The following is an 18,722-nucleotide window of genomic DNA, read 5'->3' as shown; positions in this document are numbered from 1 at the left end:
AAATATTATTGTGAAATATGATCACAATTTAAAATAACCGTTTCATATTTGTATATGTTTTAAAATGTATTCCTGTGACTGCAAAGCTGAATTTACCATTACTGTTTTCAGTGTCACATGATCCTTCATAAATCATTCACATATGCTAAACTGGTGCTCAAGAAACATTTCTTCTTCTTATTATTATTATTACCAATTTTAAAATGCTGCTTGATATTTTTGTGGGAACTGTGATACACTTTTTTTGCACTGGAACTTGGGCATCACATTTGTCTACAACAAGAGAGCCAAGAGTCAATGATGTCAAAATCTTATTTGAATTTGAGCACAGTCACAAATAATTGTGATTTTAGAGCTTTGGCAGAGGAGAAGATGATCAGAATAAGAGTTTGAAGTCTGTAAATGAAAATTGACCATGTCTGTTTTGTAAATGCATATTTTAGATCTCATTGTCAACAAGTCATCTATGTATGTGTTATTTTTTATTTATTTATTATTACCTTTCAGTGTTCACAACCACATTGTCATAACTCAACATACTTCTCTCTGGAGACATATGCCAGACTTGTAATCATTTACTCTGCTTAAACTCATCTTGCTAGTCTGTTTAAAAGCAACTGCAAGTCAGAATAAATTTTTGAGTGCAGTAGCCACATCTCAAAAAATCCAATCAACAGCCAATGGATCGAACCTTACCTTATCCTACCCCCCTTTTTTGATTATCTGCTTCACATCAAAATACAGGAGAAAAGTTGTGTCACTATTTCATCCATTTCATCATGACTTTTGACTTCTGTCTGTTTCTTATGTCTGTAAGTATGGTATGGCTTGAAATATAGTATATGAATCATGTAGGCTATGCTACTTTTGGATTAGTTTGTCCTGTTTTTTGTACACTATGATAACTTTGAACTGTTCTATGAAGAAGATCTGCGCTAAGAATCTCTTTGTTTTTTTTGTGCTGCACAAAATAAACCATAAACAGGTTTGAAACCATATGAAGGAAAGCAAATAAGAGCAAATAATGAAAGACTTTGAAATGAACTACCCCTTTAAAATAATTTTTGCCACAACTGGAATTTCATAGGAGCTCTACAAGGTTTTATAGCTCATTGTGAGCAACTATTCTGTCTTCAGTCTGTCTGATATATAGCACAATATTTACTCCGTAAATCCTGATAAGTACGGTGTACTAAATTGTTTATGGAAAATGACTGCTTTCAGTCTTTTGAACTGAATGGACACTTGTTTCCATATACACGTTTCTATTTTTAGTGTTTGCATAGTTGAAGCTTATTACGATACCAATATGATTTTGAATTCACGCTTGATTGAAAGCCATAAACGAATTGAAGAACTCCAACAATTTGAATCAAATGAGCACCGAAATCAAACTAGATCTTCTTTGCCACTTATTTTCAGATTTCCACATTTCACTTTGTGAGCAACATTGCAGTTTCCTCAATGTATGAATCTCTCCTTTCGCTATAGTGACTTGGAAAACAGAAAGAACTGTAAACAGCTGAAAGTCAGGGAAGACAGAGACTGAAAAGGGCTTAAAAATTGGTTCCATCTGGCCTGTCCAGTGAGCACTATGGGAGCAAGGAATCGTGTGTATTGTGTGGGGAGCGTGCAGCTGCTGGGCGCTGTGACAGGCCAAGTTCCACAGTTCATGAAAGGCTCAGAAGGAAAGATGTTTAAGCAGCTCGACAGGGTACAGCAATTCCCTCCACCCCACCACCCCCAACACAGAGACAAACCCTCTGTCGTTATTCACAGGCTCTGTGGACTCGGGATTGAAACCGAGTGAAAAGGAAACAAAAGACACCCCGTTCGTATGCTCTGCCTTTTCCATTTTCCCGTTAGACTTTTCAGGGAAATTTTAATTAGCGGTACCAGGGGGATTCGTCCAGGTGGGAGCATGTTTAAAAACTCCTCATAACACCACAGACGCATTGACAATCTTTTCTTGCCTCAATCTAAACACAACGTGGCTGATAACAGCAGCATTAACGTACCTTGTGCAGTATATAAATCTCAGCCAGAACCCTGATGAGGACCATATGACGGTGCGAGCTAAGAACCTGGAAGGGGGGTCTCTCTTTCCTGTGGTATTTATGCTGTAATCTAACCCCCATTCTCACACAGTCATGTCTGATTTGGTAATACCAACAGAGACTTGGAGTTTACAGGCTACGAGGAAAGAAAGGAGGAAGAGTAATCGTCTCTGGTGCAAAATGGTCTCTGGTGAATGCAAAACCATGTTCATTTTCTCTTGTAGGAGCAGCTGAGAAATATTTGGTTGCTTGTTTTAGAGATGTTAAAGGCTTAGTGGCTGATCAGCGGGGACCATTATGGTGAATGTAGCGTGAATTAGGGTAATCTGGGACACCTTAGATCTGATCATGGTACACTGAAAAAGTCCCAGAAGACTAATTCACCCGTATTGACAGGAAAATAGAATTAAAAAACACAGGTCTTTTCATCTTGTGCGGAATTATTTTGATTGGACGCAAGTCAGCTTCTGCTATTCAGGTTCAATGAGTTGTTTAATTTTCCGAAGGAAATAAATAACTTTTTGCTCAATGATCAGCAAAACGAGCGAAGCTTAAAACCCAGTTCTATGTGATCTCCATACTATAGTAATGCAAAATATCTACCTTGTCTGTGGTGTCATGTTAAATGAATCCCTCCCTGTCAGTTTAAGAATTCCTCCTCTTTCGGAAACTCTAATGTGTTGAATGTGCGCTTTGACGGACGGGGCAAATATTAGTGCATTCCTTTTGAATAGAGCACCACTCTGCTAGTCAGTTGACCTGTTGTCGCTGACAAGGCCGTGGCCCGATGGTCTCGTCTTGAACCCTTAACATTCCTCACTGTGTCGCTCACCCAAGGAAGCTGGTCAGATAGTGTTTGTTTGAGTCACTGATAAAGGAGCTTACTTTTTAAACCACCCTCTGTTCAAGGACACATTGAACAAAGATGTTCTCTCTTCTGTTGCTGAAATTGCTAATGGAGAGGTGGCCGCTCTGTGCCTGTAGAGCTGTTCAGTCATGACGCCAGTCATTTGTAGGCCAACCCAGAAGGCTAGATAAATCAGTTCCCTGGTAATCTGTAATGGGGTTTAAGAGGAAAACTAATATCCAGTGTTTCCCACAGACCTACACGCTTACTGGAATTGATAATTTCAGTATAATAAAAATATCAATATTCAATACCAATTCTGATACCATGGGGAAAAACTATACTATACTATATAACAAGGCTAGAACATGATGATAAGGTAGATATTTACATTAATGAAAACTTCTTGAGGTGGTAAAACAATCAGAAATCGTCAGAGAGAAGAGAGAGAGAAAGCACTGCTGGTAGTATAGATACTGTGAAAAAAGTACTGAAACCATTTTAACCGGTATTTTTCACAACACTACTGGTGACCGTGTTCATGATACTAACCATTCGTGAAGTCCTAGTAAACTCGGTCAGCTGTCTTCTCCATCAGTAACATATGTGACTGAGGATGTGTCCAATGGAACACATATTGAGAAACACGCCCATGTTTTAATTCGTTCGCTGTCATGTGAGAGAGATGTGCTGAGCCAGTCAACATATGTCAACTTCAGCTCTACTCAAGTAAGATTTTACCCATTTTAAATAGTAAAATAAAAAGTTAACAGAAAAAGGAAAATCTATTTGCGGCGGTCAATGTTGATATTATGGCGGGCCACCACAAATAAATCAATTTATGGGAAACACTAAACATTAGGAAAGACACTTTCTCATTGGCTTCTTCAACATATATTGCATACTTTTAGCCCAAAGTGTACTTGGCATTTGAAGTAAATGTAACAAATATGGTGCTTCTGAAATTGGGTACTGTCTGAGTAAGTAGCTACTACATTTGAATTTACCTAGTGACCATTAAAATAGTACTTCCTATATAGTATGATTATGGGTTGTACAAATATTCGTTTTCTATCCCTGAATGTAAAAACTAAAAATTAAGCCGGATTCTTGATTTTTCATTTTGTTTGAATAATTAAAAAACGAAATATGTGCCCGTTTTTCATTTTTCAGATTTCAATATTAAAACAAAAATTGATTGGACGGAAGATACCCTGATTGGTGATGTATCGAATATTAGCGATAATATCGCAATAATTTTGTCGACGATGTAAAATTTGAAAATATCGTGAATATCGAATATTTCAAATTCAAGCATACTTTCCCAGAAGAACGCGCCGAACGTCCGAAAAAGGAGACAACATGTTATTGTGGACTTCTCCACAGTACACGCCTCTACTACGCGAGGTTTCATGAGTGCGGTTGACAGATATCAAGAGTTCAAATCCCCGAATCAGAGCTTCACTGTTACAAGGATACATTTTCTGCCCGGTGTTTTAAGCAATCTGGCAACCATGCGCACACGCTCGCTCCTCATTGCGGAAGCGCCGCCGCCGATGATCTGAAAACACCAACAAACTGGAGTTTAGCGATCAAAATGAAAGTGTCACTCAACCAGTCTGTGTTATGCCATGAGATCTCGACTATATTGTTTGCGATTGTGATCGCTGAATAAATGCACTTAATCAACCGCTGTTGTTTGAACAGAGAAATTTCACTGTTATAATAATTTTCATTTGTTTTACCAGTTTTCATAATATAGACAGAGATAGTGCATAAGTCTTTGATATATATATATAATATTATATATATAATATTATATATATAAGTAATACCTGTGTGTTCCAGCAACTAGCTTACCATCTGAGAGGGTTTTTAGTGCCAGTGGGAACATAGTTTCAGAGACAGTTGACAGACTTGTGTTCTTAGCTAAACACTTGTAAAAAAATACTTATTCCAGTTTAATTATTTCCCCCGGTTGCACAGTGTGAATTGCATGCACTAAAAAAGTTGAAAGAATGCACTTTCTGTAGGCTACTTGTTTTGCACTACTTCAGTTACATATACAAGATAGTAAGTGATCACTTGGTCTAGATTTTTTTTAACTGCTTAAATTTGCACTAAACATTTTGTATTTACTTTGTAACAGTAGCTGTTCTATCTAAATTGTTTTTGTTGTTTTTTTTAATGGGGGCAAAAGAAATCATGTTTTTTAAAAACAAATGCAAACATATCGAGATATATATCGAATATCGTAAAAATATTGACAATATCGAGATATAATTTTTTTTATATATCGCCCAGCCCTAGTTGAAATACAATGCTGCATGAACTCAACCAATCAGCATGTTCGGTGCCCAAGTCCCGCCCCCCGAAAGTTCCGGACCTTTGGAAAAGTACTACCTCGCGAGCAGGGACTTTCTGAGGGGCAAATTTTTACCCGGAACTATATTTAGATCATGGTTCCTGCGGTGGAAACACACCGAGTACCAGCCCAAAGTCCCTAGTTCCTGGGGAAAGTTCCTGCAGTGGAAACGGGGCTTTGGATGCAGTGATAGCCTTTCAAAGTAAACTCCATTTGATTGTATGGTGAACACAGGCACTTGACACATGCACCTTTTTCAGTAATAATAGTGTGTGTTGTTATCATTATAGTTGTGGTGTGGATTTCCCTATTCTCATAGAATTAGAATGTTTAAAATTTTTTATTTATTTTATTTTTCTTTAGCATTATTAGTAATCATACTTGGTGTGAATGTACTGTTTTGCTGGTAGACCAATCGAATACATTAATTCCTAAATTGAAAAATATTATTTAAATTTCCATTGAAATCATGGCATGAATGGCTTGCTCCAATATACCCAATTGCGATTGGGGAAATATTCTGTAAATGACTTGTTATTCTATCTTTTGAATCTATGGCATACATAGTAATCCAAGACCTATGCGTCCAAGGATTTTAGTTACGTCCAAGTCTAAATAAACATGAAGCATTTGTTGTCTTTTACAGTGTATTCGGTAGGAATTATTAAGGATATGTGGTTTTCTGGCATTTCTGAGTGAAATGGGAGCAGCTCTTGCTCTTCCTGTTGTAGATCAATATCTGAGAGAAAGAGATGATTGTTTCTTACTGAAATGGTGCCACTGTGCAGATCATGAAACAGTCACATGGTTACCGAGCATATTAAACATGATGGAAACTGGAGTAATGAATCATAATGATGAATGTTTAATGAAGCCAGGTTTAGGAAGCAAGCTAAAATAAATATGACTGTTGTTTCCTGTGAAAGCAATATGTCGTAATGCTTATGTATTCCGGTATTATGAGTTCATGGCTTCGGTAATTACATTTAATGTTTTAGTGATACATTGTTGGAACAAACCCTGCTTCTTTTCTGTCATCCATGCAGAGCGGACTGATGTGGAACAGCATCTTCAATAAGCAGCTTGTCAATCACACTCAGCAAGTCTTTTTTTTCCTTTCCAGTATTTCTTGACATAAGCAGGTTATACTTCTCAGTCAATTTGCAAGCCATAACTCGTTTTTTTATGATGAAATCACTTTTACTTTTTTGAACTGCATCAACTATTCTTTATCTAAAACCTTTTAGTATCTGTTTGTTTAATTGTAATTTCGGCTACTGTATTTTATATTGTATTCTATGAAAGAAGTTTGTAAATGAAATCGAGCTGAATCTGCTCTGCAGTCTCAATGATAGTGATGTTTCAATAGTCTAATATAGTTCCATAATCAGCGGACTTTATTTTTACAGCTGTTCACCTTTCAACAGCTCAGTGAAAATATTCAGTATAGTTGGGGAAAAAAGAGGTTCCGGAAAACATGTGCCTTCCATGTCATAGAAGAGAAAATATTTACATTTTCAGTAATGTTTGGACATCATTTTATCGTTCTTTTGCAGCTAGAGAGATTCTTGAAGTTTTCAGCTGAAAATATTCTATGCTAATCACTGCATTGTAAGTCACCCTAACCTTAGGTAGGTAGTTCTGAACCAGATAGATTTTCATTTTTGTGAATGTTCCAAGTTTTTGCAACTGAAATCTACACTACTGTTCAAAGTTTGGGGTCAGTAAGTTTTTTTTTCTCAGTAAAAACAGAAATATTGTCAAATATATTACCATTTAAAATAACTGATTCCTATTTTAATATATTTTAAAAGGCAGTTTATTCTTGTAATGGCAAAGCTGAATTTTCAGCAGCCATTTCTCCAGTCTTCAATGTCACATGATACGTCAGAAATCATTCTAATGTGCTGATTTGGTGTTTAAAAACATTTTATTATTAAACATATTATCAATGTTGAAAACAGTTTTTCTGCTTAACATTTTAGTGGAAAAATATGAAGGATATTTTGATAAATAGAAAGTTCTAAGAACAGCATTTATTTGAAACATGATGTCTTTACTGAATAAAAGTATTAATTTATTTAAAATAAAAATCCTACTGACCACAAGCTTTTGAACAATAGTGCGGATATTTTGATAAATAGAAAGTTCTAAGAACAGCATTTATTTGAAACATGATGACTGTCTTTACTGAATAAAAGTATTAATTTATTTAAAATAAAAATCCTACTGACCACAAGCTTTTGAACAATAGTGTATATACAACATAGCCTCTGTTCACTGCCAGTGCAGTAGTATTAAGAAGACATCAAGACATCATCAATAATTCATCAAGAGTGAAAATAAACTGTAAGTACTGAAGCGAGCTGTTAGAAGGCCCTCTAGTTAGATTGAAGATGCATGTTCTTTGCAGTCCTCCGAAACAGGAAATGGCTGACAGAAGGAATCCTGTCTCTCCCCTCATCTGTCTCTGTTGGGCTTTCAGCTCTTCTGCTGATTGGCTGACTACTGCATACAATAACTTCCTGTAAACAAGCCCCCCCCCCCCCCGCCCAGTGCACCCAGTTACACCCAACCCTCTCTGTATTTGAGTGCTTGTAATATTGACCTCCTTATAAACTGTACACAACAGTACGAGTGAACGCATGCTAAGATGGGAGGTGTTCCCTCTGCATGTGGAAGATGAATTTTTCCCACTTCTGTCTCTGATGAGGCCCTCTAATTTGACGGGAGGAAGTGGCAAGTGGTATGCACATGGCGCTGTGGTTGTGAGGAGAGGCTAAATAAGATGTCTCTGGGTGTGAAGACAGTAGTTGCAGTGGTTGTGGTGGTGCGAAAAGCCTGTGATTGTGGTGAGGAGAACATCTGAGATTAATGGACAATTCTGGATTTAGTACAAGTTGAAGTCAGCATTAAATAGAAATTCTGTTTTCATATTATTGATCTTATTGTTAATGATTCATCTTTTTTTGACCTTGTAATCAAAATGTTGATTAAAAAGACTTTCTCTCTGGTGTCGGACTTCTCCAATCATTTTGTCTACTTAAACTCCGCCCCTTTATTAAAATAAACAACTGATGGATAGATCCAAGACCATGTCCTACATTTTTTGGGGGGTCATCCATTTCACCCAGATGTACAAATGAATTACATGAATTAATTTGTTAAAAAGTGTATTCTTTTTTTGAAGAAGAGGAAAATACTATGCAGCTGTAAGTTCTGTCAGTTGAGCTTAATTTGTATGCATCCCAGAAAATGTTTAATAGATTTTGGGATATAAAAAGTAAAGAGGATCTGTTCATTCAAATCATTCAAGGGAATTGCTGTGCAAAGCATGGCCTTTTAAATCTGATTTACTGCTCATCAAAGATTTTCGAGTCTTAATTATGGCTTCAACTGACAAAATGAAAAAGCAGCCCCCTGTTTCTCAACAACCAATCTGAGTCCCCATGTGCTCAAAGCTCCTAAACCACAACTCCCTGACCCAGCTTGTAAAACTAATACCTGTCGTTAAGTGGAGCCTTTTTTAGTCCTTAGGTGCAAATGTTCATGGGAAAAAGCAATCACTATTTAATGAGCCAAGAGACCAGCTCAGCTCTGTTAATCTTGGCTACTCTATTCAAACAGACGTTAATACAAACACACTCCAAACATTGCTTCATAGACTAAAGGCATTTGGCATGGCTCTCTGATTCTACAAACATATTTTTAGAACCTCTCTTATACTAACAGGCCATGTAAACCTGCTCCGTAATTACCTTTGGGTCGTGGTGCTGCTGTTCTTTTGACTGCATATTCCGGGATTGTAGAAATCAATTCACAATTTAATGTTGCTATTATTAGTGGTTCTTGGCAAGAATCACTATTATTATTGCTCAAACTTGGGGGTCGGAAAGAAAACCCTTAAAAGACTTAAAATCACTATATACCTTTACTTTTTCTAATGGATCTAGTGCAAGATTTTCACCTGACGGTTAACAAAATTGTCAGAAATCCCATACAGTATGTTAAAGCAGGGTCTGAGGTGGGCTTTTTTTGTTTTCTTTCTTTCTTTTTTTTTTTTTGACATGGGCCAGTATGCAAGCAACCATAATACCAGAATGTATACATCTGTTTTCAAGCTGTCTTGTATTTTCTTTTTCTGAATGATATGTGTTATATATTATTCCTCAGTGTCTTAAACAGGATTTATTACCTGCATCTAAAAACAAAACCCACTCTTCTCTTGAAGCATGCTGGGGCTGTCTGGGACATTTTGTGAGGGTCAGGGATTTGTTTGCATGACAGGGATGATAGGGCTCTTCTTTTATAGAGATCAAGGTCCATATTTGTTGTGTTTTGACTCATATTTTACAGACAGGGCTAATCCATGGGTTAGACTCTTTGGCCAAGTGTCTATTTCAAATGTTGTGTGCCATGTCTAAACTTTTAGCCTTTCTTATAATCACTAGAAAGAATAATTTTTCCACTATTCATAATTCTATCAACGTTGTTCATTAAAGGGTTAGTTCACCCAAAAATGAAAATTAGCCCTTAAATTACTCATCCTCAAGTCATCCTAGGTGTATATGACTTTTTTCTTTCAGACGAATCCAGTCGGAGTTATATTAAAAATTGTCTTTGATCTTTCAAGCTGTTTAATGGCACTCAGCGGGTGTTGCAGTGCATCAGTCCAAAAGAAGTTAAATAAAAAGCACCCATCCATAAAAAAATGTGTCTCACACTGCTCTAGGGGGTGAACAAAGCCTTCTGTAGCAAATCAATGCATTTTTGTAAGAAAAATAACCATATTTAAAACGTAATAATCACTTTAATCTAGCTTGCGCTCACTGTTGTGCACGGAAGCATTTCCTGGTGGATGACGTATGAGGTCAGCTTTGCGCATGTGCCGCTCAGATGTGACGAACGTGGAAACGCAGCGGAGAGATCAAAACAAAACAACGGTCACGAATTAAAAGTATAAAACGAGGATTTGTAAAGAAGAATGTCAAAGGATTTCGATATAAGCCAAGAGTAGACTGGTTTTACTTTGCTAAAGTAAGGAAACTTTGCTTCCTTTGTTCCTGTTAACAAACGTTGGTTTTAACGAATCGATGCGTTTTTGTAAGAAAAATATCTATTCAAAACGTTATAATCACTTTAATGTAGCTTGCACCAACAGTTGTACACGGAAGCAGCTCCGGGCTGATGAGGTATGAGGTCAGCGCTGCGCATGTGCCGGTGAGTCTCGTGAAAACCAATGTTTGTTAACAGGAGCAAAGGAAGCAAAGTTTCCTTACTTTAACAAAGTAAAACCAGTCTACTCTTGGCTTATATCGAAATCCTCTGACATTCTTCTTTACAAATCCTCGTTTTATACTTCTAATTCGTGACCCTTGTTTTGTTTTGATCTCTCCGCTGAGTTTCCACGTTCATTACATCTGAGCAGCGCATGCGCAAAGCTGACCTCATACGTCATCCACCAGGAAATGCTTCTGTGTACAACAGTGAGCGCAAGCTAGATTAAAGTGATTACTAAGTTTTAAATATGGTTATTTTTCTTACAAAAATGCATTGATTTGCTACAGAAGGTCTTTGTTCACCCTCCAGAGCAGTGTGAGACACTGGGGTTTTTATGGATGGGCGCTTTTTATTTAACTTCTTTTGGACTGATGCATGCAACACCTGCTGAGTGCCATTAAACAGCTTGAAAGATCAAAGACAATTTTTAATATAACTCCCACTGGATTCGTCTGAAAGAAGAAAGTCATATACACCTAGGATGACTTGAGGGTGAGTAATTTAAGGGCTAATTTTCCTTTTTGGGTGAACTAACCCTTTAAACATGTTCACAGGTCAAATTAAAATACTTAGTCTTTGTCATTTCATACATCCTGTCTTATTTGTAGAGAGATCATAAGCATAATGGTTTCTAGCACAGTAGTGTTCAGTACCTTAACTTTAATGGTCATGATACACACTTTCTTACCAAAGTAACTTATTTTAAACAGGTGAAGGGGCCGTCAGAGGAAGATGACTGCCAACAAGAGCTCCAAAACTGCACCAAAAGCAGGAGCGGCTAAAGGTCCACAGGAAAACTCAGACAGGTATTAGTCATGATGATGAGTCAGCTGTTATTGTCCATTGTTTGTGCTTTTACAGTTTTTTTTTCACATCAAAGATGATAACTATAACTATTAAGTTTTAGGATTTTTTCTAATGAAATGAGATTGGCAAAGGCCACAACACAGCTATAATGATAACAATAAAGAGGAACTATATTGTTGGAATCACTTTGCAGCTCATGAACAATAAAAACACGGACATCCAATCAGAATCCACCTGATGCTTGAGCATGTAAAGCAGCAGGCGTGTGTGTTTCAGTGTGCACTTAAACAGAATGGTATTTTCTGTTGCTGTAGACACTAACTGAGTTATAGTTATTGGTTTGAACAGGCCTTAACACTTATTATGATATGATCTGATAGAAAAAATTAACTAGTTTAATTTAGCACATTTACATTTTTTTGGCCTTGAACAATTTCTGTTCAACTTTTAGAGCAATTTCAGTGTATCAGATCTGGACCATTATTTTTTTTTTGTAGCAATTCAAATTTACTCTGTATAAATATTTTACTCTGTATAAAGATTTTTTGTAAATTCTTGTTTAGATGTGCAGCTCTATATAGCGTGGTTTTATAGAGAAAATACAATTTTAGAAATCTGTTTTTCAAATAAAAAAATGACAGAAAAATGATTAATCATATAAATATTTATAGGCAATGATTGCTTAGGATAACCAGCACTTTTATCTATAATTGAGGAGTAGTTGAAATAGATAATGGAGTCCAACGGTACTTCACTGGCCAAAATGTTGTATACAAAGCTGAAGTAAACATCCTGGTTATGAGCAAAAGCAGAAAGTTGATTAGAAAAGAGGCTTTGTTCTATTTGTGGCCTTTGGGGCTGTGTAGTTGATATCAGAACAAGTGAAGAACGAACAGTCCTTGAAGAGTGATAGGAGTTACTTTCATTATTACCTATGAGCACTCTCTGATGTCAGAGATATTATTTACCAACGGAAATTGTGAAAATGGATTTATGCGAAGTTGTGTGGTGGGAAAATGATGGCATAGTTTCTGCTAGCCTCTCTTCCTAGACATGTATATTTTGGCTTCAGTTGTAAATCACAAGCAAAGGAGAATGCTGAAGAAGCAGATTTATGTCAGACGAGGGTGGCGGTAGGTAGGCCTTGAATTGAGAATGTGCCCTTTTTATAGCAAAGATAATAGCTGAAAAAATAACTCAATCACAGATGAAATATCCACATTTTTGTGGGGGAGAACCCACTGGCTCTGGGCTTGACATATTTCTTTTGATGTGTGTCCCTGGAACCTCATAGTTTCACCATCCTGGCATGGTTCTCCAACAGGAAATGGCCTGTGGTTGACATTGCCCTCAAGACCCAGGAAGAGCCAAGCCAGCCCTGGCATCCCACTCAGTCCATGTGTGGCCAGACCAGCTGGCTTCCCCCGAAACTGGCCTTGTTTTTACTGGCCCTGTCCGGCCTCTCAGAGAACCTCCTCAGACCACAGACACAAACTCATGGAGGACTCAATGAAAGAATTCTCAAACTGATGTTTTCTTTTGTGCAAAGGATTTTACATCAGCCTAATATTGCAGTTATAGAAACAATCATTTATGCTTTGTCGGAGTGGCGGCCCAGGCAGTCGTGGAGGTATTTTTAGACATGCAGTGCTATTCTATGGAAAACATCTGAACAAAGATGATAGAAGTTTAACTGTGCTATAAATACCAGCTTTGATGCAAAGATTGCCCTCCTAAACAATATCCTTCATCTCCTTTTGACAGATTTGGCATCTGTCCATACCTTCCGTTTGATTATCCAGGATTAGACTGTTGTTCTCAAGCCAGGGATCTATTGTAAAGGCTGAACCTCAAGAATCTTTTTTAACACAGGATATATTAGTCAGACTCAAGTATGATGTTTTTCTGTCATCATTTAATACAAAGAGGTCTACAGCTTCTGTTTCTTTAATTCCCTGAATTAGTTCTTTTGTGTACATGGTTTTGACGAGGAAAGATTTATGTTTTAGTTAAGAAATAAGAGTTTATGATGCAACTTTAAGATTTAACGCAGATAAGGATATCATAATATAATTTATTGTAAAAATAAATCTAATATGTTGATTTAGTCCTCAAGAGCCATTCCTTATTACTATCAATGTTGAAAAAAAGTTGTGCTGCTTAATATTTTCTTGGAAGCCGCGATAAAAGAAAAGCATTTGTTTGAAATATAATTTTCTATTTTTATGAGTTTAATGCATCCTTGCTAAATAAAATTATTAACTGCCTTTAAAATCTCTCTGATCTCAAATGGTAGTGTAGATGTATTTATATGTATATTATGTACTTTTTAAACATGTTTGGCTTTCTCTACTATAGATTGTAATGTAGAATTTAGTGGTTTCTTTTGATAAAGTAAAACTGATGATGGCAGCATAGTCAGTAATGCCTATGTTGGGTGAACCTTTGGACCATTTAGATCAGGGCTGTCCAAACTCGGTCCTGGAGGGCCGGTGTCCTGCAGAGTTTAGCTCCAACTTGCCTCAACACACCTGACTGGAAGTTTCTATGCCTAGTAAGAGCTTGATTAGCTGGTTCAGGTGTGTTTAATTAGGGTTGGAGCTAAACTCTGCAGGACACCGGCCCTCCAGGACCGCGTTTGGACAGCCCTGATTTAGAACACAAAATTGTGTATTATTTGTAAAATTAATTTGCTTTGTAAACGTTGGGTACAACAGATTGTACAACAAGTGTCTACGGACAACCGATATGACGTGTCTGCTTGTAAAATTTGGTGATGATGGGATTGTATACTCATTTCCATGCAAGATCTGTGAGGCTGCAGGTGGTGTGGCATTTTCCTTTTTTCTAGGGAAGGGCGTTATGGTGAGATTTTTTGTTGATCTGTCCCAACCTGCACCCTGGATCATACTCTTGGCCTCCTCCCAGCTTGCACTTGTTATTCTAACCACCGCTGTGACATCAGATCTGCCTGCCTCAATTTCACAGAGGTGTGGGCCAAGTCGAGTTCTAGTTCCTGGAAGCTCATGAGCGGCATTAGATTTTTAGGTGGATGAGAAAGTGTGTGTGTCTGAGGAGACTGAAATGAGGTCAGCACAGTTTTTCATCTCATTGCTCAGCAGTGAGCAGCGTCTATTTGCTCCATGAACAATGGGCCTGGGAATGACGTGGAGGTTGAGGTTGATATGTACGCAAAGAGAAATGGTTGCTACAGGGGACGTACGGTGAGGGTTAGTGAGGGTAAGTTCATTTATATCTCTCAAGTCTAATGGTTAAATGGTTTTGTTTGTGAGGTCCATATAAATGATTTCCGAAGGGATTGTGTGGAGGAATCCATATATTAATTTATACTGTCGTTCTGTTTGCATTGGCACTGCCAAATTTATGTCAGATTGTTACTGTTCTTTCCCATATTAGACATAACTGACGTTTCCTTTTATCTGAAATCTGTTCTCCTTTTGCATTACTTGTAGTTTTATGTTACTTGTCCCATTGACTTACTCTGATTAAAACACATTTTTGTAGTAACCAGTACTTATAAGTGTTCTCACGGTCACTGTTTGTGAGGAAATAACACTCTGCTGTACAAGCACAATTTGTTGGAGGGTTTCTGACTCTTTCCTCTGATTTACTCTTGTTTCAGGTGTCAATCTGTGTCCCCACCTCCAATTCTTACCACTGGAAAAGAGTCATGTTCCTTTCACCTCAGTGGCAGTGAGGACGCCAGTCAGCAGGGAAGGTACGCTAAAGCTGATGCTAAACTCTGGACCCAAAAGAACTGGAGCTGTAAGACTGCCAGCTTGAGAAGTGGCATCTCGCTCCCCACTGACTTTGAATGCCAAAGCAGGCTTACCAAATCTAGGAGTATTAGCTGTCTAGACAAGAGGGTCTCCATCCATAACCCACCAAGTGGCAATAACCAGGATCAGAAGGAGAATCAGCCACAACAGGCCCCCGCTGTGGGGGATGGATTGAATCCTAGACCCCTCAGCTGGAGTACTCTTTCAGTAGGACCTACAACCAAGCTTGGGCACAAACGCATGCTCTCACTCAGTCGTACAGGGACTTGCACCTCATCCGTCGCCATACGCAAAAAGATCTCAGAATGGGAGTGTCGGAATGCGGCTCTGCCTAGGATGAGCCTTTGCCTGGAGAAGAGGCCTGGAGGTGGGAGCGAGGGTTGCCCAAGCCTGCTGTCCTCACCCTGCAGCGAGAAAACCTTTGACTTTAAGGCTGTGAGGAGGATGAGCACAGCATTTTCCGAGTGCTCCTACCCTGAGACTGAGGAAGATGAGCACATATCGGATCGAGAAGCTCCTGTAAGGTTCCAGAAGAGGCCTTCGAAGACAGAGTCCTCTGGGATTTTCCTCCGCACGTTCTCGGCACGCAAGGAGACCTCAGGCGTGCTCAGCCGCATTAAAAAAATTGAACAGGCCTTGAAGGAAAGTCCTTCTTCATCTCCTCCGCAGTATCTTAGTAATTGCTATGGCCTTGACAAGTCCAGACACAAGTCTTTTTCCATAAGTGGAACAGAGGACTTGGACAGCACTTGTGGCAGCAAGCGGAGCAGCATTTGCTCCGTGGCCACCGAACCCGAAGCTTCTCCAGGGTCTGAAAGGCTCTCTAAGCTCAAGCAGAGGTTCAGCATCAGCTCTACCAGGTCAGAGAGCCCAGAACTCCCTTCTGCACAGGACTCTCCTGGAATTACAGTGAACCCTTTGCCCAAACCCAAACGAACATTTGAGTATGACGCCAACCGCAACCACAGAGGCTTGTTGCCCGGTAATGGACTACCTCCCACCTCTGAATCTCCACCTCCACTTCCTTCAACCCCAGCACCTGCTATAATGAGAAATTCCAAGGCAGATGAAAGCTTGCGTAAGAAGACTCAAGATAGGTGAGAAACATGATTGTCTTCGAATGTGTTCGAATGTCATTAGTAGTAGGTAAAAGTATTAGTGTCAAAAGTAGTAGGTTTTTGGCAGATTAATTTAACCAAAGAACCATGTAGCTGGTATACAAAGCCACTTGAGGATAAGTGCTTTAGAGGTAATGGTGATTGCTCATGACTTGTTCTCTGTGAGAATGAAATTGGCACCTTCCTTTTACTAGCTGGGATCTTATTACCTTCATGCAAGAATGAAAAATCTCTCATGATTTTCTTACATTCATGTTGTTCCAAACTTGTATGGCTTTCTTCTGTGGAGGGCAAAAGCTTATCAGAATGTTGACAGTGATTTTTTTTCCATACAATGCATGCATACAGTTATCAAAGTCTATCAAGTTTTAAAAGGACAAAAAAGTATAATAAAAGTGGTCAATATGACTTGTGTGCTATATTTCAATTCCTTAGCTGTATGAAATTGTTGTGATGAACAAACTAAAATGCTGTTCTCACATCTAATATTTATTCACGCATATTATATAATATGATAATATATTCGTCAATCGTCATTAATCATTTTACATTGTGTATGCATTTATTCATCCAGCTCGCTTTCAATAAATCCACACTAAAGACTAGACAGACAGATTTGTGTTGCATGAAGAAAAAACATGTCAGCTGTGGCAAAAATTACTGAGAAGCAATGAATTTGTGTACTTCCACGTAGTTGGTTCCCCCACAAAGAAGAGATCATTTATTTTTCTTGGATAATGAAGTGTATAAAACTTGTCCCAAGAATGTTGAAAAGGATAAGGACCACAGGCCAAGCATTTGTTTTGTTGATATAGTTCTAGACTTTGAATTACTGGCTTTTGTTTTTTGACTACATAGTCTCTCACAGTGAATTGGCCCCTGCAGTTTCACAGATTCTTATGTTACAAATCAAGTAAGCAAAATGAAATTTCCTGTCAGGCATTTGACGGCAAGCAGAGATCAACATGGAGATGCTCGTTTTCTCAGGGTTTCATAATTTTACCATATTAGGTGAATTTGTTGCTGTCAAATGTTACACGATTGTACTGTTTTGTTCTGTGTATAGCACACGTCATCTTTTTTCCATTCTTTGATCTTTACATTGAGATTCAAACTGACACTTCTGAAACAGGCAACACTTAATAATATTTATTTCTCCAAATTTAGTTCAGAAATCCAAAAATAGCATCAGTGATAACTTAACAACAAAACCATAAAACGCTTTTGAGTATATTTTTAGAAACCCATCAGTGTTCATTTAACAGGGTGAGATGGAAGAACACAGAAAATGAAATGTTTTGGAGGTTCAAAGACCTCAGAGACTTTGCTTCATCTCTTCTCTTTAAGTTGATGTAACTGCTTCATGGTGTTGCTTTTTGGATTTTTGAGGGCTCTCATGTTGTTTATAGCTCATATTCCTCATGGCCTTGTGAATGATCTTTGGCACATGGATTGTTTAGCCTAGTTACTGGGTATGGAGAGCCGCCAGGTTCTCGTGATGGAGAACCTCATGTGCTGGAACATTTCTACTGCTCTACATTTGAGCCCATGTTTGACATTCCTGTGGCTGGTCCAGAGTCGACCGTTTCGAGACTATAGGCAAGCAAATAGATTGTGTCATGTCAAAGTGCTGATTTGGGGTTCCAACTTTCTGGTTATTTTTCCAGCCATGTTATTCATACAAATACATTTTGGCTTCTTGTAGATAAACAAGAAATTACCAATCAAGCATAGGCAAGACCTATACGAGTGTTGTTCATTTAAGCAGACTCTCTTGTTTTAATTGGTGTCTTCCAGTGATTAAACACATAAAAGATCCTCATAAGTGAAAGATGCTTACATCTTCTCAGGTGGTCTGACCTGATTGTGATCACCCAAATGAAAGATCTTTGCCTTGAACCATACCAACAGAACTACTCTTCACTTGTTCAGCAAGAACTTGTTTATCTCTGTTTCTAGAGAATCGTGTGAGTCAGAAGATGCTGTCAGCCTGCCTTCCTCATACCTTTCCTCACCCACAGAGAATGGCACAGAGAACCACCGTCGGCCCAGCTCCAAGAGCACACTCGAGGAGAACGCCTATGAGGACATAGTGGGTAAGAACAGACAACAGTTGGTGATAGATCCTTCTTGCTCCCATTTGATTTTAGGCTAAAATGTAACTGTTGAATGTGAAAATGACCTTTATTGTTAGAAATATTTATTTTTAAAACATTTATATTGTAAAAATATTAGAATTTCACATTTAGAATTTTATTTTAAATAAAAAATATTTCATATTTGTATATTTATTGATTTTAAACATTTTAAATGTTAATATTTTTTAATTATATAACAGATATTTTTATAGTGTAAAATTAAAATAAGTACTGTGTATATATATATATATATATATATATATATATATATATATATATATATATATATATTTTTTTTATAACAAAAATA

General features: G+C 37.8%; 1 protein-coding gene across 3 annotated transcripts in view; it reads left to right on the top strand.

The window, feature by feature from the left end:
- LOC107585951 (suppression of tumorigenicity 5 protein-like) overlaps positions 1-18,722 on the top strand; it is a 57,603-nt gene that overhangs the window by 12,584 nt on the left and 26,297 nt on the right. For all 3 annotated transcript variants that reach the window (XM_016273142.1, XM_016273144.1, XM_016273143.1), the window contains 3 exons: positions 11,260-11,355; positions 15,000-16,253; positions 18,234-18,370. In XM_016273142.1, the coding sequence (XP_016128628.1) occupies positions 11,282-11,355; positions 15,000-16,253; positions 18,234-18,370 (1,465 nt within the window). In that variant the 5' untranslated portion in view covers positions 11,260-11,281. The remainder of the gene's footprint in view (positions 1-11,259; positions 11,356-14,999; positions 16,254-18,233; positions 18,371-18,722) is intronic.

Source organism: Sinocyclocheilus grahami, unplaced genomic scaffold (genome assembly GCF_001515645.1).
Source record: "Sinocyclocheilus grahami isolate Dianchi unplaced genomic scaffold, SAMN03320097.WGS_v1.1 scaffold76.1, whole genome shotgun sequence".
Classification (NCBI taxonomy): Eukaryota; Metazoa; Chordata; class Actinopteri; order Cypriniformes; family Cyprinidae; genus Sinocyclocheilus; species Sinocyclocheilus grahami.
This window is presented reverse-complemented; position numbering and strand designations above follow the sequence as displayed.